Here is a 22255-nt window from a genome sequence, read left to right on the forward strand (position 1 = left end):
AAGAATTTCGGACTGCTCATGGACAGGAAAAGTCGCGGTATCTTGGCGCAGAAGCTGCCGAGTAGAACCGTTGGCTTGCCCAAGGCGTCGAGGCCGTTCGAGCCACTAGCTGGTAAAGGGCTGGGTTCTCCCCCTTTAATCCGACAAAATCGATAGCCCGTTTCCGCTAGCAACAGCCACATTCTGTCGCTATGACAGCTATGGCGAACTCTCGGAGCCTGGGTGAGTGACTCGCCTGATTCTCTCGATCTGACAGGATCGTGGAGTCTGCAAGTGTGGAGGAGGACTCGCGTCGTACCTGACAGCGCAAGGGCGTCTTGGCGAGCCGACTCAGATGTGACAGCCTTCCTGACCAATGTGTCCTGCGAGAGGTGAGTGAACAGCAGAATGAGCATGCAATACCACGGTCAGATAGGCCTTGATGAGGAAGGTATTCGACGACATGCTCTTTAGGTTGACCAACTCACTCCTTTCTGACTGTGTTTGGCTGTGCGGGATACAAGTAGATTTACTAGTGCTTTTGGCTCCATGGTCTTGGATCTCGAAAGTAAGGTTGTGGATGATGCTTAAAAGCCGACTTCCGTTTTGCGTGATCGGCATGCTGGGCAAAGCTGCGACGTGCTCGAAATATCGTCGAATGCCGTAGTTGCCGATGCTACAGCTGCAACGAAAGTTGTCTGTGTACTTCAAAGCCCTTTACCTGAATGTTTGCCGGTGCCAACTTCAGGGCAGGATGAGACGACGACAACGCCTTACCTTGAGGGTGGGGAGGATTACGCAGCTGCAATATCCCAGAAGACGTATGCGGTATCTCGGCAGCTGGTGGTTCAGCTGGGCGCCATCGTTGTCGTGACATCGATAGTTCGGTGCTGTAGGTGTAAACCGCATTGGGGTGCCAAGATGAGGAAAAGAGACCGCATCCTCCCGTGTGGTTACTTGATCGAGGATATACCACCGAGATAACTCGATTTGAAGACGGGGGAAAAGCTCAAGGACAGTTGAAAAGGTCTTGTCTCACCGCAGCGTCAGGCGGAAGGTTGGCAGTCCAAAGATGCAACTTACGATTCATTGCCCAAGACACCATTGGTCCCAGCAAATGCGTGTTCTTCAAGCAGGTAGGCTACTGTATGGGGAAATAAGCGTTGGTCAGGGGCAAGGGCTCACCTCGTTGCCCCTGGACGGTTCTCGCGCTGCTGCTAGCACCGTCAGACGCCACAAATTGCCAACGGCCAATTAGCAGCATAGCGCTGCCTCTTGTCCCTTCCTTAATCCAATATCAGGATGGCGCTTACCGGAAGCAGAAAGAAAAGCCCTGGCATCCTTGGCCAAAGTCCATGCCAAAAATACGAAGAGACACCAACACCACGATCATCACAACACCCATGAACCATGGACCCAAGCTGCCGCCACTCTGTCGGGTCCTTCGACACTAATGAACGATGGAGGATGCTACTCTCCTTGGCGATAGCTGCACCCTTTCTCAGCCTAGACTTGCATGGCATGCCCAGATCGTCCATCTTGCCGCTATTCCATTCGGCTGGTGCGTCGTCTCTCGGCCTCCTTACGCGTTCTGCTGTGCGATGGCGCAACTCTGCTACGGCACGGAAGCGCCGAACCTCCTCCCCTTCCCTCTCAGTCCATTCGTATCTCAGCAGATGTTTCTCTTATCAAAAGGCTAGTGGCCTTCTCTCGTCCTTTCCTACTTCACGTCTTCCTTCCCGTGTCGGGCTCGCCCATTACGCTCTTTTCAGGTGCATTTGTTTTTCAGTATCTCGCATTAATATTTCAGCTGAGCTTTTGTGGCTTACACAATCACTCACTTACGCTCTTTATCATAACCACTCGTTCTCTTGATCCCGGCCTGTAGTGCTGTAATCTTCAACAACATGAAGGGGGCGACATCCTTGCTGCTAGCCCTCCTGGGACTTGCAGCCAGAACCACCGCCGACCCAACATGGCCTGCAGACATCGACGAGCTCGAGGAGATCATGTACCAAACCACCGGTGTTCGGTCACGAAAGTTTGCCGATTCCGTCAACCCCTGTACGCGAGAGGTCTCTGGTGCAGGTCGCAAAAACGCCGCCGAGTGGCTAAGGACCGCCTTTCACGACATGGCTCCTGCAAACGTATACAGGGGAACTGGCGGCATGGATGCATCTTTGCAGTATGAGCTGGGATCGAGCGACAACACAGGTCCAGGCTTCGGCACCACCATGACCTTCATGGCTCCCTATTTGACGCGCAAGAGCAGTATGTCAGACCTCATCGCACTTGGCGTCTACACATCTGTGTTGTCTTGCAAGGGCCCATCTGTTGCCATAAGAGCCGGCCGGATCGATGCAACAGGACCGAACGATTCTGGCGCCGTTCCCACACCTGGAGACTCGACTCCAGTGTTCCTGAACCGGTTTGTTCGCATGGGTTTCTCTACAGCAGATATGATACAAATGACCGCGTGCGGTCACACCATCGGCGGTGTTCACTCGGCGGACCATCCCGATATCGTCCCTGCTGGCCAATTCGCAAACGAAGTTGCCACCTTCGATACCACCGATGCCGCGTTCGATCCCAAAGTCATCACCGAATATCTCGCCGGTACCACTCAGAACCCACTGGTCAACGTTCCCGGGACCCAGAAGGGAAAGAACTCCGACTTCAGAGTCTTTAACGCCGACAATAACGCAACCGTAAAGGCGATGACAGACGCCACCGTCTTCAACAACGTTTGTAAAGCCATCTTTGAGAGAATGGTCAATGTCGTGCCGTCCGGCGTGACTCTGAGCGACCCCATCCAGCCCTACCAGGTTAAGCCGGTACAAATGCAACTTGCACTCGCCGACGTATCAACCCTGTCACTGACGGGTGTTATCCGTGTCCGCACGACCAACTTCCCCCTTTCGAACATCGCCAGCCTCACTATCAACTACAAGAATCGGAATGGCGGTACCGTGTGTGGATCTGGAGCTTGTGCCTTCACCATTACCGTTTCTGGTGCTTCCACGAACTTGGAAGAGAGCTTCGCCTGGTTTACAATTATGCAGAATCAACAGAATGGAGTCAGAATCCCGGTCTCATCTGGTATCTCATCTTTCACGGTAACGATCAATATGAACGATGGTTCCACCAAATTCTTCGACAACAATGGCAACGGTTATCCCATGCAGGACGGCATTTTCCTTCAGACTGATCAGAGCTGTTTGACCCAGTCCAACGGCAATGCCACTTTCGTTGCCGCCGTCCGTAACGATCGCATCTCACAGCCTGTGAGCGTCAACGTCTGGTACAAAACAAAGCGTACCACCAGTGTCGTGCCACTCCTGAGCAACATAACACTGGCCATGACTCAGGGAGCTTGTCAAGGAGGTTATACTTTCTTCACCGTGACGACCACCATACCGGGTGGTGTCAGTGTTGAGTCAACAATGGATTTAATCAGCGGAGACATGGTCGATTCTTTCAAGAAGGCCAACACCGTAGGAGGAACCTGTCAGGGGTGGTCTGGAGGTACTTCTTGCAGCAGTATCACTGTCTCATCTGTTGTTCCGACAAGCACTGCAAGTGCCCCCAGCCACCGTGCCACCATGGGCGGGTACAAGTTCGTTTCTTGCTGGACCGAAGCAACAAATGGGCGGGCTCTCAAGGGCGCGGCGTTCGCTTACGACGGCATGACTTTGAGTAGCTGCATGGCCAACTGCACTGGATTCGACTACTGGGGAACGGAGTACGGACGGGAGTGCTACTGCGGCAACTCCTTGGACTCTACTAGTACTTCTGCACTCTTGGTCGACTGCAATATGCCCTGCTCTGGAGACTCAACTCAGTACTGTGGCGCGGGCAACAGAATCGAGCTGTATTCGACCACCGCCACCCGTACAAGCAGCTCGACCGCGTCTGCGACTGCTACTCTCGCCCATATTTCCGCCGTTGGACAGTACTCTTTGGTTGGTTGCCAGACCGAGGCCAGCAATGGCCGCGCCCTCCAAGCAACTTCGACGGCAGCCGACGACATGACCCTGGAGAAGTGTGCTACCTACTGCTCTGGCTACACATACTTTGGAACCGAGTACGGTCGCGAATGTAAGCAGCAGTCAACTCCCTTCCAGTTCATCTCGTCTAACAAGATACAGGCTATTGCGGTAATAGCCTGCAGGATTCTAGCAAGTCTGCTCCTATTACCGATTGCAACATGAAATGTGCTGGGAACCAAAATCAGTATTGCGGTGACGGAAACCGTCTTGAGTTGTACAAGCTTGGAACCTCTTCGTCTTCCTCCCATTCTTCGATTGCCTCGGCCACGACAACCGCATCGAGCAGCAGTTCGGGTACTTCCAGCAGCTCCTCGAGCTCCATCACTCCCTCAAGCACCTTTAGTGCTCTCGGTCCCAGTGGATCTTCTTCCTCTTCCAGTGCTCCGTTCACTGGATCGTCCACCTTCAGCACCGTGGTCTCGACAAGTAGCGCCGCATCGTCGACTCGTATCTCCACTTCTTCCTCCTCCGCCTCAACCTTATCAGCCCAGGCCGTGTCAAGCTCAGCCTCCAGCAGTTCATCGATTCCGAGCAGCAGTTTGTCTTCGACCAGGAGCCCTGTTTCTTCTACCACAACTTCAAGCGCGACCAGCACTGTCCCTACGCTTGCCCACAAAGCGACTGTGGCCGCTTACAATTTGACGGGCTGCTGGACAGAAGGAAATGGCGTTCGTGCGCTGAGCCAGAACAGCTATGCCTCCCACGACAACATGACTCTCGAAAACTGCGCCGCCTTCTGTTCAGGTTACAAGTACTTCGGGACGGAGTATGGGGGCGAGTGTTATTGCGGCAACTTCCTCGCTTCGAGCAGCTCATCAGCTCCTTTGAGGGACTGCAGCATGACTTGCACCGGAAACCAGTACGAATACTGCGGCGCCGGCAACAGACTCACCCTTTACACCAACAACAACGACAAGTTTACTGGCCCAAGTCAACCTGCCACCGCCGGCGTCTACTCTTTCCTCGGCTGTCGGACTGAGCCAGCCCAAGGTGGCCGTGCCCTGAGTGCGAAGGCGACGGCTTCAGACAAGATGACCAACGAGGTGTGCGCGTCGTTTTGTGATGGCTTCGCCTACTTTGGCACAGAATACAGCGGCGAGTGCTATTGCGGCTCTGCCCTGCCCGACACATCCATTGTGGCACCTGTCAGCGAATGCAATATGCTTTGCTCGGGTAGCAGCACTGAGTACTGTGGCAGTGGCAATCGTTTGTCTGTGTACAAGAAATGAAGAGAAGGTCTTGATATTTTACGGGAAAATGATGAGTCGATGGCGTCAAGGCATAGTATAGAGGTACGGATTGGATACCATGGCGGTCGATAAATATTAATTCATACAATAATACACTGAACATATGAAACATCTTTGCAAGTTTCCTCTGATTTCAGTCGGAGATTAGGCCTGCCATTCAAGCTATGGCTGATGTCTGAATGTTGCTGAGGGAAGACATGGAGGTATTACGACGACAAGGGCGACGACAACACTAATATCAACAGCTAAGTCGTAGAAATGACAAGAATTGACGACGATAATTATCATAATAGTAGCAGAGACGATTATAGTAGAAGTCAAAACAACGATAGGGCGACAGTAGCGAAGATAGTAAGGCAGAGGATACACGAGTTCACAGGAAGAGTAGACCCTCTGGCAGGATCAAACGCGAGTATCTCATGAGAATACAGAGCAAAGAATGTCAAATCGACTTCCAGTCAAAGGTGCTTTTTCTTGCCTCCTTTGGAAACTCCTTCACCGAAGCCCCGTCGTATGACACTCGGATGCAACGAAGTCACACGCCTCCCTCTCATCCTCGCTGAACGTGTTGGCGGTTTTATCTCGGGGCTCTATGAAGCTGCCCTATGCAGACTATGCCGAGGACTTTGCTCGAGGCACGAAGCGACCTGGAACTAGGATCGCTATGTTCATTCTGATAGGGTCGGTCGTGTCGGTAGGACGATGGCTACGGTCTTTGGATCAGGTAATTGATGACCCAGAGCGTAGCACTGTGGCGATGTCCAGAGCAAGAGCAACGCCTGCTGACTGCGTTTCGTTGTGATGCCCACACAGAAAGACACATCATGGCTAACTGGTGAAGCATTTCCCGATTCGCATAACAGCGATGGCGCAAGTGTCATGTTCGAGTAGCCCATCCGATTATTTTCGCGTGGGACAGGAGGTATTACAGTCGACGGCCAGTCCACCCTCACGATGATGAACCAGCCCATGGAGGACGAGGACATGGCGAATCAGAGTTGGCATCAGATCCCTCGCTACTAGCCGCATACCGCCAATCCGGACGTGAAGTAGAGCGACACCGGAGAGGGCACAACTTCAAACAGCAGCACTCGCTTCTCCGTCTCATCGTCTTGGTCTCGGGATCGTCTAGAATGAAGTTTCATGAACAAGACCACTGCTCTCCAATAGTCAACAGTTAGTTGTATTCGCTTGCCAATTGTCACCGAGGGCCTCGACATTCAAGTCATCACTTGGCCCAACCAAGCCAGGCACAGCGAACAGGAAGGGAAAGGTCCAAGTGTCGTCACTCTCTGGCCACGAATAGGCTCCACGACGTACACCTTGACACCTTGTGGTGTTTGTGGTCGCGGCAAAACGATCAGCCGATGGTCCGCGAGTTCTGGACGAAGTAGCGATAACAGGAGCATGACGTTATCTCCGTCTTCCCCAATCACGCCGCAGCCGTCTGCGACATCGTGACATACGAGATAATGAGGCAGCTCCGCGCCAGATTCTAAAACGCAGTGACGGGCAACAATAAAGTACCGCAGGTTTGCAGTGTGGCGGGCTTACCTAGGTCATTGCCACGGTCGGGTTCACGCAAATCACGGAGACGATCTAGACATCACAACACCAAGAATGAAGCACCTCATCCTCGTCGGGGCGTGCTACGTCGACACGATCCTCACGCAAGACAAACCCTTCGCGTCAGAGCACGTAGAACACCTCGCTGACAAACCGTTCCCAGCATCCCGCGCTTCCCCGAAGAGGACGCAAAATTACGGGCGACAAGCCTGCGCGTCCGGCGAGGAGGCAATTGCCCCAACACGATTGAAGTGCTGCAGCAGCTGCTCAGAAACCTGCCCGGCGGCGGCGACGAGTCTTCACCTCAGGAGGAGGTGCTGCAGATGCACCTCGTCTCGCCCCTGCCGGAGCGCCAGTCGCAGGCAACAGCGAACATCATCGCCTCACTAACGCCGACGTCAACATCACCAGGCCGGGAGCCCTCGCCCTCCTCGTCAGCCGTCAACTTTGACCACTCCCTCTTCCGCGCGGGCCACCAGGTGCCGGCGAGCTGCTACATCCTCCGCAGCGAGGCGACGGGCAGCCGGACAATCGTAAACCACAATGACCTCCCCGAGATGACGGCCGCCGAGTTCCTGGTCGTCGCAAAGGCGTTCTGGGGCCGTGGAGAGAAGACGTGGTGGCACTTTGAGGGGCGGATCCCGGAAACGACGCTCGAGTGTGTCCGATCGTTAAGACGCGTGCTGGGCGCGAGTGCGACGGTAAGCGTGGAGGTCGAGAAGCCCGGGAGACCTGGGCTCAGGGAACTCGCCGCGGAAGCGGACGTCGTCTTTTACTCCAAGAGCTGGGCCGAGGTGAGCATCCTGCTTGGGGAGAGACAGAGCCAAGCGTTCGTGAAGTTGACCAACACAACAGCACTGCGGCTACACATCTGCCGAGGCTTGCTTGAGAGGGGAGAGCCAGCCGCGAGCGTGGGTTTCGAATCGCCGCTTAGGAACCGTTAGCTGATTGTACGCTAAACAGCTCTCTGGCGATGATCACATGGGGGGCCGAGGGGGCATCGTGCCTATCGCTGCAAGATCAACGTTACGTCGAGCGTCCGGTCGAGCACGCAGTCCAGCATGTGGCTGAGTGAGTGACTTAACCCCTCCAGCGAACGAGTCGTTCTCGACCGCTCATCTCTCGCTGCGCTTACGAGGCAGATGTTGACCGACACTGACACCCTGCAGCTCGGTAGGTGCTGGAGACACGTTCGTTGCAGGCATGCTTTACGGACTCATTTGCCGTGAGCGTTGGGAGCTGGGAGAGAAGCTCGGCTTCGCGGTCGACCTGGCCACTCTCAAAGTCCAGCGCGAGGGGTTCAGTGGGCTGGGAGACGATATGCAAAGTCGTGCTAGCGGTGGGTCGTCCGTATCGGATCAGGCCAGGCAATGAGCCAGCTTCGTCGCCGCCGCCGCGGCTTCTCCGGATCCTGCCCCCCGATGCCGTAGATGGTCGCCTCGGCCGTTGAGTTGGAACGGGTGGGTGGACCAAGTGTCCCGCAGTCGTCAGGATTCGGTCATCTGCAGAACTACATGGCAACAAGCCGAAGCCTGCGGTCCGGTGGGCATCCATCGTCGGTGGTCGCTCCTGATGCGTGTTCCGCGAAAGTGAAGGTTTGAGGACCCGTGTGGGGAACAAGAGGCGGTGTAAACAATGGAAGGTGGATGGCGGGCAAGCGAGAGAGAAGCATTTCTGCGACGGTGCAAGTTGGGCTAGAGGCGGACTTCATGGCATAATGTGTTGTGAACATTGCGGCTGTCAGAGACGCCTGACAGGTAGCAAAATTGGTCCATGATTGCCGTGTCTTTTGTCTTCAACCTCTTCGTGCCGCCGCTGCACTTGTGGAGTGAAGGTGAGTAGATTGGGCTACTCTGCATTTACACAAACACGCGTCAGTGCAGATGGCGCATCTCACGCAGGCGCGGTGCAGGCGAGGCTGCAGATGGCCTGCAGATGCTAGGCAGGAGCTGCCTGCTTCTTGGATGCAACAGAAGGAAGAAGTTAACGATGAACCAGTTGAGAGCCAGGGATGGCGAGAATCGACGAGAAATGTGTGAGGGAGTCGATGGGTCGCAGGTGGAAGAACCGTCCAGCTCAATGACGAAACCCGTCTTCAACCTGTTGTTTTGCAGCAAACTTCGCCTGCATTTGGTACAGCCGCAGGGAAGCGCGACGTAGATCTCCTGTTCTTGGAGAAGGAACGGATACGAAGCATGGAATGAGTTGAATTCCGCACTGGAGACAGTCTGGCGGAGGCGGAGTTTTCAGTGGAAAGGGGATCCAAAATGATTCCCTCTCTGTCACGACTGACTCTGAGCCAGATTCAGCGGAGACGGACGAACGAAGTAAGCTGTCGACGGGGAGCATCTGGACAGCCCGCCTATGAGAAGAATACCGGGGTATTTGCAGGGCGGTTGTAGGTGTTCTGGGCCCATGGATTTGCGGTGACTCGAGATTGAGGAACGAGACCATCGATTCTTTTCTGCATCGCGTTGTCTTGTCGATTTGGTGGGGCTCATGGCTTGAGTCTCATTTTCATCGTCGGTCTCCATGAACCCTTCCCACCAATTTCTTCTGGCCAGTCGGGCTTGGAGCGTCGTACATAAGTGGATTCCAGGCGAAAAAAAAATTGATATGTTGGCGGCTTGATGCAGCGGAGGTTAGCCCGTATGTGATTTCAGCGGCCTGGATGCTGCATTTGGGTTACTACAACCCTCCGCTTTCTGACAAAATCCATCATGTCGCAAGTATCAGCTCTGGTTCACCGGGTCGCTCGTGTGCAATCTTATTGTGCTCATGCCGTAACAGGAAGGGTCCGTCCAGAACACAAGAGACCGAAGGGAGGCATATTCTGGTGGTACGAGTTGATCTTGCGTTGGCGTCGGCGGTGGGCGATGCGTACCAACAGCGCTGCTCAATGTTTGCTGGATTTCAAAGTATCCGACGTCTCACCGCCGATGGATCTAGCGGATCAACGAGTCTCATGAAAGGGGATAAACGAGTGACAGTGTATGAGAAGGTCGTGGTGGGCGAGGCCCCTACGCTACTGCATCGGGCGACAAGTTGACTAGACATGTACCGTGGGTAAGTGAGAGACAGTGCAGACCGTGCAGTGTGTGGAGACAAAGCTGCGTCCCAATTATGGCAGCACATCGCATTGAAAGCATGTGGCGGCTTGCTGACGGGTTGCGTGGTTGCTTCTCGGAAGCTGTGGCATGGAGATGCGGCCCTTGGTGCAAGCGATTGAATAGTGACGACGGTGCTCAGCAAGTACGTCCTCACGTCGGACGTCAGAGGAACGGGCGGTGCCTGGTGGCAAAATGATAGGCCATCCACAATATCTGTAAATGCCTTGCAGGGAATCGTTTCCGGCCCTGCGTCCGCAAGGGTTTGGGTATCTGAAGAGGGGCATACCAGAATTGGGGGCTTGATGTGTCCTGGAGAGTGGATGATACGAGGCGTGTCTGTATTGAGCAGAGGAGTTTCTGCAGGGTCGAAAACATGACTTTCAGCCAACGACGACGGGTCGTCGTCAAAGTGAAGTTGAGTGAGAGGCTTCTGCAGGATTTGACAGGCAGGCGAATAGCGTGATGCCCATGCCATGCATCTTGTTCGGGAGTTTGAATGTGCGTGGAGAAGGATGAAAGTTCCGCGTGTCCTTCTCAATGGGTAGCCGTAAAGTGACCGAGGGGCATTTGAATTGATAGATGGGGGCGTGCACATTCGAAGGGATGGCGTCCACGGGCCTTGGGAAAGGCGGCAGTGTTGCTCTTTCAGCAGACCAGAAAGCTAGGACAGGCCGAGGAGGACCCAGCATGGGAAGGGGGAAAAAAAGCAAAACCGAGGGAGCGGAAATCAACGGTTACTGGGAAGAGTAGTGTGCTGCGTAAGTTGAGGCTACTTTGGCAAGCCGTCGCAGAGCTGTGAAGCGGATGGTACACAGTACTGACTGGCGAAAGCTGACATTGGCCTGCGAGCAGGGTCGGGCTGGGGCTTTGGTGGACGCAGAAGAGAGGCAGCAGCAAAGACCAGAGGGGTGCGCTGCGTGTGAGCGTGTCGGTCGCACCCACGCAACAGCGTTTTGTCAACCATGTCTCGTGGAACGACGCAACCTGGAAGTGTGTGAGTACTGGCGGGATGGGCGAAGATGTGGGGGGAGTAACCACCCCACGGCGGCTAGTTTGCTTAGTGCGTGTATGAATGAGTGAGTGTGTAAGTGTGAGTGCGAATGTGCCTCTCGCTGATACAGAGCCGCTCATCCAGAATCCATCCCTCTTGTCCACTGTGTCCGTCATGCGTGGACGAGGACCAGACGAGCCAACGAGTCCAGGGGAGGGGTCGAGGGCGTTGTCATCAGGGGCGTGTGGGCGTCCTCTGTCCCCCGGCCCAGCGAAAACGAGCCCAGTGACCTGAGTCCTGACATGGAAGGCAATGTTGCACTGGACGATGGCTAGCGGTAGTGGTATGTAGCGGCAGCGGTAGTCGTAGCGGTGATGGCTTTGCTAGCGGCGGCGGCAACCGGCAAGGATGCGACTAGACGATTTAGTGTGTCGATGGGGAACTTGCGTGCCTTACCGTAAGAAGCATAGAGAATCCAAAATCCCCATCGATGTCGCTGCCCTGCCTCATCGACGTTGCGTCCGTACAAACCACCCCCCCCCTTCTGTCACTTCTCTCCCACACCTACCCCTACCACTTACACCCCCTCCCATTTGCCCTGGCTGAGATCACTGGGTGGCCATTTGCATCGACATGCCGAGTCTACTTCGCCTGCAGGTCGACCTGTCGCCCGTTGACTTTGATACTTTGTTTGCAAGCTTGCTTGCCGTGCTTCCACCACGGACACACACATGGTGTATATATCTCTTCTGCAAATAGACGTCGTTTCGAACGCAAGGATCCGTCATCGTCACTGAGCGCCCGGATTGTCGAGCCCGTCACGCCCGTCCCCGTCCCCGTCGTCGTCGTCTCCTAGTATGGGCCGAGTCATGATCTGCAGCGTAAACTTGTTGGGCAAGCCTCCATGTCGCTCACCTTGGTTACAATCTAAGGCTCAAGCCAATCTCCGTCACCTTCTGAGGCTGTTCATGCCAGTCTTGCTAGTGGTTCGACGTAGAGGGGGAAAAAAAAGTTGGCCTCCTGATGCACCGAGTTTGAGGTTTTGATCCTTGGGGAGTTCCACCAAGAAGGCCAACCCGCTCGCATATGGATGGCCTGCACAGTAATCATAGCACGACGCCTGACGAGACGAAGCCGCATCATCTCCTCTTGGGTTGGTGATATTGTACTACGGTTCTCCGCACATATTTCTGCCCAGCTGATTAGTGGTGAGCAACTGACGCATCAAGATCCATACCTCCAACATTTTCGTGCTGCTAACCTTCAAACAACACGAGTGAACTTCGAGACTTTGACAGACAGGACGACCAGTCCGGCAGCCCAAGCCGTCTCTATCCCGGTTCCAGGCACTCCGCATTGAAGAATGCCTCGATTGCCAGTACCCGGCTGCTGCGGTAGACAACCGCTAACAAGGCAAAGGGTGCTGGGCCCATGGAGCTGGTGATGGAGTGGCACCGTCGGATACTTTCAGCTTTTTTTTTTTTTTCTTTTTTTTTTTGCTCCCCTCGACTGCTTCGTCTTAGCTCTCTCATTCGATAGCCCGCTGGGCCACGCCAACGCTAAAAGAGACACAGTCTTTCCTTCTCGACCAGGGTCTAATCATCTCCGAGCCAATCCCTGACATTTCAGCGTTGGCTTCGCTGGGGTCACGACCGGGGCCAGGGCTGGGGCCCGCGTTCGCGGGTGACAGCCATGGCCGTACCACGGCTGATGTCTCAACATCTGTACCTAACAAGTGGTGCTTGCTCATGTCTCCAGATGGCCTAAAGAGATCGTCGGGTCGGACTGTAATGGCTACCGCCTCCTGAGATTGACGGCCTGTCCATAGCCCATCAGGCGATGCCAGACCTGTAAGAACCGAAATGAAATATGGTCAACCGCTTGCCATATTCAATTTGCCGCTGTCGAAGCCTTGCTGACAGATTGTCTCTTCAAAACATGGCCCTTTCCGTTGTCGTGCATCGCTCAAGATGCCTTAGCACTCGAAGTGGACGACGTTGCTGTCGTGCCCCGTTGTATCGTCCCGAGGATAGGTGCTCCTGTCAAGTCCTTGCATCCATGCAAGGCGCCCAACGAGTCGGCATGGGATCTTTGGATGGTCCGCGCGTGAAAGTAGATCATCGGGCGGAACTGAGTTGATTGGGCCCTTTAAACGGTACTGGGGCCTGGAGATGAAGTCGACAAGTCGCTGAGACCTTCAGATTCCTGATTGTTGGCGAGGGTATCAATCCCTGTCATGTTTCATTTTCATCTCTTGCAGACCGCAGGACGGACTGCCTACTAGCTTTATTCGCTAGACTCCGTCTGTTAAGATCCTGGAGCTTTTTTTGAGCCTGGCTAGCCGGCCCATGACAGCATGCGCGCGCATTGAAGTGTTCTTGTCGGTAGGCCCCGGTTTCACCGATGCCCTGACGTTGCCCAGCCCAGCAATGTTCCTCAGGGAATCCCAGGCATGGTAAGCAACCATCCATCGTACCCCTAAATCACAAACGGCCGAGCGCGACTTTATTTAGCTCGAGGAAGCTGAGCATGTTGGCGGTTTGAAAGTACCTCAGCGAGACCTTGCCCGCTGGCGTTGAAGACGTCAGCGATGTGATATGCTGCTTGTTCCGCAAGTGACATGCTGCTGATATTCGTACTGCTTCCGAATGTTTGAGCTAGGTTCATTGCCGGATCTGATAGACACTCGCCATGCTCATGTTTGGAGTATGCCATTGGACGGCAGTAGGACCAGACAGTCGCGATCCAGCCGGGCATCACAAGTCTCGGTTGCTGAAAAATCCCGCGGGCGAGATATTCGCAAAGTGAGCGCAGAATGTGAACAGTGGATAATATGTAGAGTGCATGTCTCGGGTGAAATCCGCTAGTCGAGCATCCAGTATGATGTGTCAGTGCTGGACATGCAGCTTCCTACTGAGTATGGAGCGTCGGTGTTTGTCCCCTGTGCACGGAGACCGCACTTCGAAGAGGAAACTTGTGAGCTGATCAGTCCCTCGAAAACAACAATTACTTTCTTTTTGGCTTGGATCTTACAATTCATCCACGCCCTCCCTCCATGGATTGCGAGTGTAAGTACGGTTGGACATGCTCCCGTTGACAGGGGACAGGATCAACGGGGTTCGCTTCCCTGGCAAAGGGTCCCTTACCCATGGCCGACACGTCGTTTGCATTGAACAAGGGACGAATCATGGCCGATTGGCACCGAGCCGCCCGAAAACGCGATTGATTCTGTTTGGGCCCGATGCGTGGCCATCGTGGGAAAGGGACTGATGGTTTTCAACAACAGCCACGCGTCTATGTGGCGTGGCTGGAGCTGACTGGAACTGCTTTTCTCTCAGGTTCGCTATCGGGGCGTACATCGAATGCAATGTAGCCAGATACTTTGTTCAGTCTGACAGCCATCTGCGAAGCCCAGCGCAGTTATTTCTCAGACTAGCCGCCTGGATCAAGCATTCGCCGGAAATCGAGGAGAGTGATCTACCGTCGTTCGCCGGTTTTGGCATCTTGGGGCTTCATTGTGGCAAGCGCATCCTGTTGGAGCGTCGGCCAGCACCGTCAATGCTAGCACACCAGATCCTCAGGCGCCCTGACAACCCATGAGCCATCCAAAGGGGTGACCGAACAGGATTAGATGCCACGCAAGGCAACATGCTCAGTACCTAGCTGCCGGTTGGTGTCTTAGAAAATGGGAGCATCAGTGCCATTCGTTATTTACCCACGGGTAATAGCCGTAGGTTCCGACCAGGGGTGACAGCCCACGCCTTCCGGAGGCCGGGTTTCATTGAGGCTTGGGGACAATTAATGAGTCGAGGTCTTGGCTAAGGTGCGAAGTAGCTTCGTCTTCAGAGAAGGCCGACGCGCAGGGCTGCAACCGTCAAGCTCTCCGGGGTCCTAGATAGCGGGCGGAGACCACCTTCCAGCCCCAACTTCCAGGCTTCAGTGCACCCTAAATTACTTGGTGCTGCAAAGTACCAGAGGTTAGTGGCAGGATGGTGAGGCATCAGTGGTCACCCGCCTCCGCCCGCATTGTTCGGTGGTGCAAGGTTGTGAGCAGCACACGGTTGAGTCAAGCCCTTGCGTACTGGCTGGTCCCGGGGTGACTGGATCAGCAAGCCAATAAGCCGTACATCATATTTTGGAGCTTTTTGATGACGGGTATTTGACTGGGAGGGTACTACTGCCCAACCGATTCAAGCGGCAACGTGCCGTGAAGAGAAATGATTGCTACAAGATGCTGTAGCGGGCTTGAAAGCACAGGAGGCTTGGTCTTGCTGTGTAGCGGTCAAATCAACAGGACACATCAGCATTGTTTTTTAGTCGGCGTGAGACCTGTAGTATCCTGTCGTTTCCTGCCCAAGAGATGCTGATGGTGGCAAGCTGCCCGAGCACTAGTTCATCGGTGGAAGCATAGCACGTCCAAAATTTGTACCGACTGTTTTGTTCGGTCATCGGTAGAAAAAGGATGAGGGTTAACCCCGATCCCAAGAAGGTTTTATGTGGGCGTCTCCGACTATAGAGGTGAAGCTCGGGGTATCGTGGAGCGCTTGGCAACTCGCAGAAGGAAGCGTCAGGCCGGGCCTTTGGAATACCGGAAATGCCAGCAGAATGGGTGGAGTTTACGGTGCGGATGGGTTTGAGCCGACTTGAACGAGACGCCCACCGATCACCAGATGTTGTCAGAGCTGGATGCATGGCGCGACTTAATGTTGGACCATTGTGGGCGGTGACTGACCGAGGTCAAGTTCTCATCGGAAGGATCTGTAAGTGATGACGACGAAGGTCGGAGCATGCGAGTATGGCCAAGGGTCGATCCCGCAAAGTTGAGATGGAAAGACCGGAGAGGCGAGCGAGATGGGCTGCGACGTTGCACAGAATACTGCGCAAATAATCCGGAGAAAGACGGGTTGAAACCAACTTTGGCCGAGAGTCGTGTACGCAGTATCGATAGCCAGTGGAATAGACCGAATTTGTCCAACTACACGAACGGCGTCGGCTGGGTACACGGATGTAGTCGTGTGTTTGATGGTAAATGATGTGGTGCGTGGTTCTCTCAGTTCAGTTGCATTGGGACGAAAACGCGAGGGGTGCGAAGAGACGAGGCAGCCAACAGCACAACGCCGGAGATGGAGGATGCAGATGGCGGCAAACCTTGGGGCACAGATGTCAGCGTCTCCCGCTGCTGCATGAGACAGTTGTACGAAATCTGTCGGATGGAAGAAGGACGAGTCGTCGCACCTGAACCTTGGAAGGGACGGGGATGCGTGACGCACCAGATTTGGTTCAAGGAAACTTGGCTTGGGCATTGGGATGAAACGGGGAAGAAGGAGACATCCAATGTCACGTGCGTCTCTTTCAGGTTGTTGGCACGGGAGCACAGAATCGTACCGCTGTGCCTACCTGCGTAGCCAATGAGGCGAACTCGAGTGACGGGGCCGGCGATTTGTAGCATCTGCAAAAGTTTGCGGGCAGGTGGATGCAAATGCAAATGCAGGCGCAACTGCGGCGTGGAGGTGCAGGTCTAAGTGCAGGTGCATGTAGGTGCAGGTGCAGGTGCGGACGCAGCCTACCTGCGCGCGAGCTTCCATAGCTACTGAGGTACTTCGTACGTCGCATGACACCGAAGAAACTCGCTATAGAGTCGTAGGCGAAAGCTGACCGATGGAGGCACGCTGGTGCAGTGTCCGGGTTGAGCATAAAACACAACCAGGCTGATAACATTCCGGATGCCCAAGTCCAACCGCGGAAAACCGACCGCCAAATCGTGTTGTGCAGTAATGTCAGAGAGGCGAGCTGATTCATGTTCGTACGACCGTCGACTCCATAGTAAGAGGCGCATGGCAAGAAATGCGAATCTATGCTCTCGGTAAAGCACGCATGGCTGGAGGGTTCAGTGACGAAGGCCGGCTTGTCGACGCCAGTAAACAAGCAGCCGAGTGACTAAATGGAACAGTCCAGGCCGCCCAGCTTTGTGGAAAGGCCACAAACTTACGCATATAGGTGGGAAGGTCCTGGCGCATTGAGTGGGCGGTGGGCACCCAACGCGAGACGTGGATAAGGCCTACCCGGAAAGGCAAGACGAAGACGCCTCGCACTCCAACACCCGACTAGGTGTGAACACGGTAGGTGGAAACGGAGACGATGTGGACCCGGCGTCAGAGGAGACGGCCAAGACACATCGCAGTACCGTACCGCCCGGAGACTTGCAGGCGCTATGATGGTGTTGTATTTTGGGTCTGGATGGACATGAAGATGGGAGACGATAAGCTGAGGCGCCGGCGACGGCGTCGGACGCGACTCGACGATTCTTGAACCATGGCTCGATAAGCTGCCTCGTCAAGATACTTCACTTACATGGTGGGATGGTATCTTGATTCATCCGCTTCCCAGCGGCCGCTCAGTAAATGCAAGGCACAGGTGCTTATGTCAAGCCCGGCGATGGGTAGAGCGAGTAGTGACGTGTAATGGATGTGTTTGCCAAGATCGTAACCAGCCAATCCCTTTATCGATACGGATGCCGCAGACCTCCAAGTCGCCGGGGAGGTCTCTTTGACCATGTTCCACCTGCTTGTGCGGATACGGGATGGGATGTTATGGATCACCTGGCCCGTCTTGAGCTTCTGGAAGCTGGCAGGAACAGGGGGCTTGCTGCGGTGCTGATCCTGAAAGTGGCTTTCGCTGTTCAACTTATGAATTCCAGCAGTGTCCACACTCGACAAGCACAGGGTAGCGAGTAGCGAGCCAGGCAACTCCGTGGGCTGTACGACGTTGTGTCGTAGCCGTAGCAATCCACTGACCGACAGGACAGCATCTCTGACACAGCCTGCAGCGACAAGCTGCTGTGCCGGTGTGGAGAGTTTGCCATGCCCCTCGCCAACCCGTACCAGTTACCAATCATAGTACGAGTACCAGGAAGCTGTTGACTTTGGTCTCTTTGAGAATTTTCCCCCTTCACTTCACGTCTGGCTATATCCACGTCATGCAAACAACAGCTCGTCTTTTGCGTTGGCCTGACCTCTTTCGCGTGGAATTACTTCTTGTTGACGAATGCCGCGCGGAAGCAAGGCATATCGTGAGCTTGCCGCTGGAATGGGATCAATCTTCGCTTGGTGACCTCCTAGCTTCAGGGGCCCAGTCAATATCTTCCACATTGCTAAGTCCCGTGCTCAGGGTTCTATCTCGGGTCGCGTATGGACGTTGGAATGGATGCCGCAGGTACGTTTGCCGTAGGGTATTAACATACCTGCACAGGAGGGGGGTTGGACGGTTTTGGATCAGAACCGCAGGACAGACACCCCAAGGCCGGCGGGTAAGATTGAGCCAGCTGGACAGGGCAGGAAGTCTGAGAACGTCTCGCTCGAGGCGTATGCGAGAGCCTGTGAAAGGAAGGGTTCCGGGGGGGGGGGGGGGGGGGTCGAGGGGAATGAAGGCTCTGGCAGATCGCGGCTGGCCCAGTTTCCAGCGGTGTCATTGCCCCATGGCGAAATTCTCGCAGGGAGCACGGGCGGAGAAGACGGGCATTGTCACAAGTGCCGCGGGTCGAATCCCAAATGACATGTCCTGGAGTCTGAAGCCGACGACTGGTCAGCATCTGTGATGCATTGTTGTGGTGACGAGGTGAAAGGTACTTTGCGGTGCGTTCCACACCACCTGCCCAGCGACCTATTCGTAGGTACCTGCTAAGCCAGGGGCTCAGGGGAGAGGAAAATAGAAGCAAAAGGAATGGAAGACCGAGGGCACACCACACCCTGCCGGCCTAGACTTGGGTGTGGTCGGGTGTGCTGGACGGACTGTATTGAGGGGAAGAATAGTGGGCGGAGTAGGGGAACAGGGGCTGATGGAAGCGCTGTAGCCGGACTCACGCTGCTGGAGGGCGAGGGCGAGGGCGAGGGGGTGATGGGTGTCCGGTGGTGGAAAGTGGTGCTGCTTCGAGACTGAAGGGAACAAAAGACCGAGAGCTATGCCATTGCTGCGACTTTGCTCGGCGCGGGCTGCGAGGTGCGGATCGTGAGAGGTGTGCCACTGTCAGGCCCATTCGCTCCAATCGCGGGCTCGCCTCGATCGACCGGTGTCCCCACCCATGGCATCGCATGGATACCCGTCTTGCTGGAAATGCGTTTGGCGAGGAGCACTCTGCCCGAGGCGGCGTCGTGGTGCGGAGTCTTGCACTAAGCTGAGGTCGGGTAAGGTGAAAGTTAGGTGTGGACGACGGGACCTGAGTTCCTCTTGGGATGGACGGGCGGGCGGACAGGGCCAGGCCGCGGCACGGTTTGTGTAGGACGGAAGGTAGTGTAGGCGGTGTGTGGTGTCAAGACAAAATGAACGTGGAGCAGGGCTACCTCAGGAAGGTAGATAGGTACCCCAATTTGAAGTATCCCGCAGCCAGAGATACGAGTAGTGAGACAAGAAGGCTAAGTACCGCACCTTTTTCTCAAGTCTCCATTGGAAGGAGGCACCGCACTGCACTGGTCGTGGTTACCGGTTGGTGCTTTGCAAGTTAGCAACTGGACGACTTGCCTGATGTGTGACCTGACGACGCCAGGGAACATGAGTGCCTGAGGTACCCATGCCCTTGCCTGCTGTCTGCCATGTCTGTCTGAGATCACCGGGGTTGACTGCGACTGCGACCAGGAAGTCTCTGCCTGATGTTCCAGGTTGGTTGCTTTTCTCTTCCTCTCCTCCGCCTCCGCCTTCTTCTCCTTCCTGCCTGCTCGTCCGCCGCCGCCGCCACCACCGACTGCCCTGCAATCCGTCACCTAAGATGGAGTGGAGCCTAGCGGCTAAGTTACCTCCAGCTCCAGATTCAGTGGAAGTCAAGGATTCACACTCAGAGTCACTGCACGGCCTGTGCTGCGTCTCGGTCATCCTCGACTCACGGCGCGTTGAAATCAATCCAAATTGAGGTAGGCCTCCAAGACGCATCAACATGGAAGGTGTCGCAGACGGCGGACGCAGATCCCTCCTGTGAAGCGCTGTGAAATATCACTCCTCCGGCCTGTCGCCCTCGTCTTCCTCCACCAGCAATTCAAGTGGCTTGCCATCGAACGTCGATTACGGCTAGCGTTGGTCTGCTTTGCTACGACGATACGTTGTCAACAATCCATATGCTCTCGTACTGCGTACAATAATAAGCCCTCCACTCCCAGGTAGCCCAGTGCTCGACTTGAATCTTGGGTGGGGGCCGTCAAACCGTCATGGTTATTTCTTTCTTTTACTTGGATGGGGATGGGCAATGTCCGTCCAGCGCGGTAAGGTGCCGTCCGTGACACTAGGTAGACAGACACGCAGAAGGTACCTGAGTGCGGTACTATCTTGGGCGCGCTAAACAATTTGCAGTAAGCTTGGTCATGTTAATGTCCACCACAGGGACAGACCTCGACAGGGTCGGCGCTGAGCCTTCAACCTTGTGTGGTGTCTTGGGGGCTCGAGCCTGGTCCAATGTGTTTCTGGCCTGGTCTTTGCTTTGTCAGAACCCAAGGAACACTGGCCCATGCCTCGTCGCCTTTCGTTCCTCGCTTTTCGCCCTTGCCGTCGTGCCGCCCTGCCTGGCCTTGGCGTTGCGGTTGTTGTTGCGGGTGCTACTGGCAAAATTGCATATTCCCGGGGCTAGGATGTTGAATCTTGATCATGGGGCGACTTGCCAATATCGAAGCGTGGTTGACAAGGTAGCCAGTACTTCACGAATCCACCAACATCCTACCCTAGTCTATGTACTGGCTACACACCAGTTAGTGGAGGTTTCCCTTTCCCTTACAAGTTATGGCCCCCGACGTCTACAAGCCTCGTCGTCCTTCTGCCCTTCGGTATGGGTCCTTGACGTGCTGTCAGATTTTTATGGCTCAAACGTGGGAATGGATGGACACTGAAGCGTTGGAACCCAGCATGGCAGAGTCACTGTGTTGCCAAAACTCGAGGTAACGGCTGACTCCTGCTCAGAACGGGTGGAAAAGGGGGGCGAAAGGGAAAGAGAGAGAGTGCCGCCGACACATGTACCTCGCGCCTTGCAAATACTTGATCCGCCCCACGCCATACACCTGATCTTATGTACATGGTTGCCACGGGCTACTTTTTGCCCTCCCTCTCTCTGACCCTGCACCTGCACACTTTGAGGTGTCGGGTCGCCCAACCACCTCGTCACCCACACTTTGACTTGTCTCCCCTAGGTACCTTAGCAGACCTAGCAAACTGTGACTGTGACTGACTCTCTCGCCTTCATGTCACTCGGCCCATCTAGCCCAGCTGCGGCTATTCTCGTGAACATCAGTCACAGCCGTCCATGACCCATCTCGGAGGTTTCGCAATCCCACATTCCAATATGCTGCAATTTGCCCGTCCCATTTCATCCCATTTCGAGGAACACGACGCCCCCAACACCCTGATTCCCTGGCCCAGGCATGCCGACATGCAGTTGCTGTGACCTCCGCCTGACGCGGTCACCGTCCAACTCCTCGCCTCGCCTGTCTGCCCCCCTTGGGCATGGATCGATGAAAGGATGCAACACATTGTGGGGGAAACAAGAAAGGGGAAAATAAAGAGGCTTCGCTCCGATGCATCAGCAACAGCCGATACCTACGATACATGATACCCCGAACAACCCGCGTGGACACCACCCAAGGTATCTGGCTGCGCACTTTAGTCCAACAAGGACGATGCCCACCTAATGTCACGACTCAAGACATGCTTGCAGCTTCGGCCCTTTGACATGATTTCGGCCAGCCGTGGCCCTCATGGGACGGTGACTGAGGAGATCGCCAAGGCAGCTGCTGATGCTCATGCTCTCAAACCATCATCATCTTGCAAACTACCTGCATTCCGGTCCGGAACATGCGCGTCCACCGCCTCCGGTTGATCCATCCACTGAATCTACCCAGTATCAGCTTGCACTACCCGTGGTTAAAACGGGTGCAACCCATGGCAAAGCGCAGCTGAGCCAACACAACCACAGGTTGGATGTCAACTCACCGACCAAGCCGAATTGCTACGGCGAAATCATCGACCCAGTGGCATCTCACACTTGTGTTCTCGTCACCAAGTGGCCATAGCTTGCGGCAACTCACCAATCGGCCCTTGGCTTTGGTCCAACCACTCACAGACTCATACCACCATTGACGCCCGCCCTCACAATACATTGACTGTGGTACGCTGGAGGCCAGGGGAAAGAAACGGCATGCTATCCACACGACCCACGCCATGCCATCCTCACACACTTCCACACGAACCTACTGCGCGTGTGCACACAATCGCAACCTTCTCGTCTCTGTCTCCGCAAATCGACCTCACTCTGGGTCAGGGGTGTGTGGAAGCTTCAAGCCA

At 55.0% G+C, this 22255-nt stretch overlaps 4 protein-coding genes across 4 annotated transcripts; 2 read left to right on the forward strand and 2 right to left on the reverse strand.

Annotated features, from left to right (window-relative positions):
• Positions 1–1886: 1886 nt before the first annotated feature.
• Positions 1887–5257, forward strand: CGCS363_v005011 (WSC domain-containing protein; the record flags this gene model as incomplete). Its single annotated transcript, XM_036636860.1, has 2 exons — positions 1887–4077; positions 4128–5257. 2 exons carry the CDS (start codon positions 1887–1889, stop codon positions 5255–5257), a joined length of 3321 nt encoding a protein of 1106 aa, XP_036498602.1.
• A 1641-nt stretch (positions 5258–6898) lies between these two features.
• Positions 6899–8218, forward strand: KHK (Ketohexokinase; the record flags this gene model as incomplete). Its single annotated transcript, XM_036636861.1, has 5 exons — positions 6899–6966; positions 7008–7638; positions 7700–7755; positions 7808–7915; positions 8014–8218. The coding sequence occupies 5 exons, from the start codon at positions 6899–6901 to the stop codon at positions 8216–8218; spliced, it is 1068 nt and encodes a 355-aa protein (XP_036498756.1).
• Positions 8219–11553: 3335 nt separating this feature from the next.
• On the reverse strand, positions 11554–11733 carry CGCS363_v005013 (uncharacterized protein; the record flags this gene model as incomplete). The annotated part of the gene is made up of 1 exon (XM_036636862.1): positions 11554–11733. One exon carries the CDS (start codon positions 11731–11733, stop codon positions 11554–11556), a length of 180 nt encoding a protein of 59 aa, XP_036498600.1.
• Positions 11734–14952: 3219 nt separating this feature from the next.
• CGCS363_v005014 (uncharacterized protein) lies at positions 14953–16394 on the reverse strand (the record flags this gene model as incomplete). The annotated part of the gene is made up of 3 exons (XM_036636863.1): positions 14953–15045; positions 16000–16093; positions 16216–16394. The coding sequence occupies 3 exons, from the start codon at positions 16392–16394 to the stop codon at positions 14953–14955; spliced, it is 366 nt and encodes a 121-aa protein (XP_036498605.1).
• Between the last annotated feature and the right edge of the window lie 5861 nt (positions 16395–22255).

This window comes from Colletotrichum siamense (assembly GCF_013390195.1).
Source record: "Colletotrichum siamense strain Cg363 chromosome Unknown KSG_Cg363_contig03, whole genome shotgun sequence".
NCBI lineage: Eukaryota > Fungi > Ascomycota > Sordariomycetes > Glomerellales > Glomerellaceae > Colletotrichum > Colletotrichum siamense.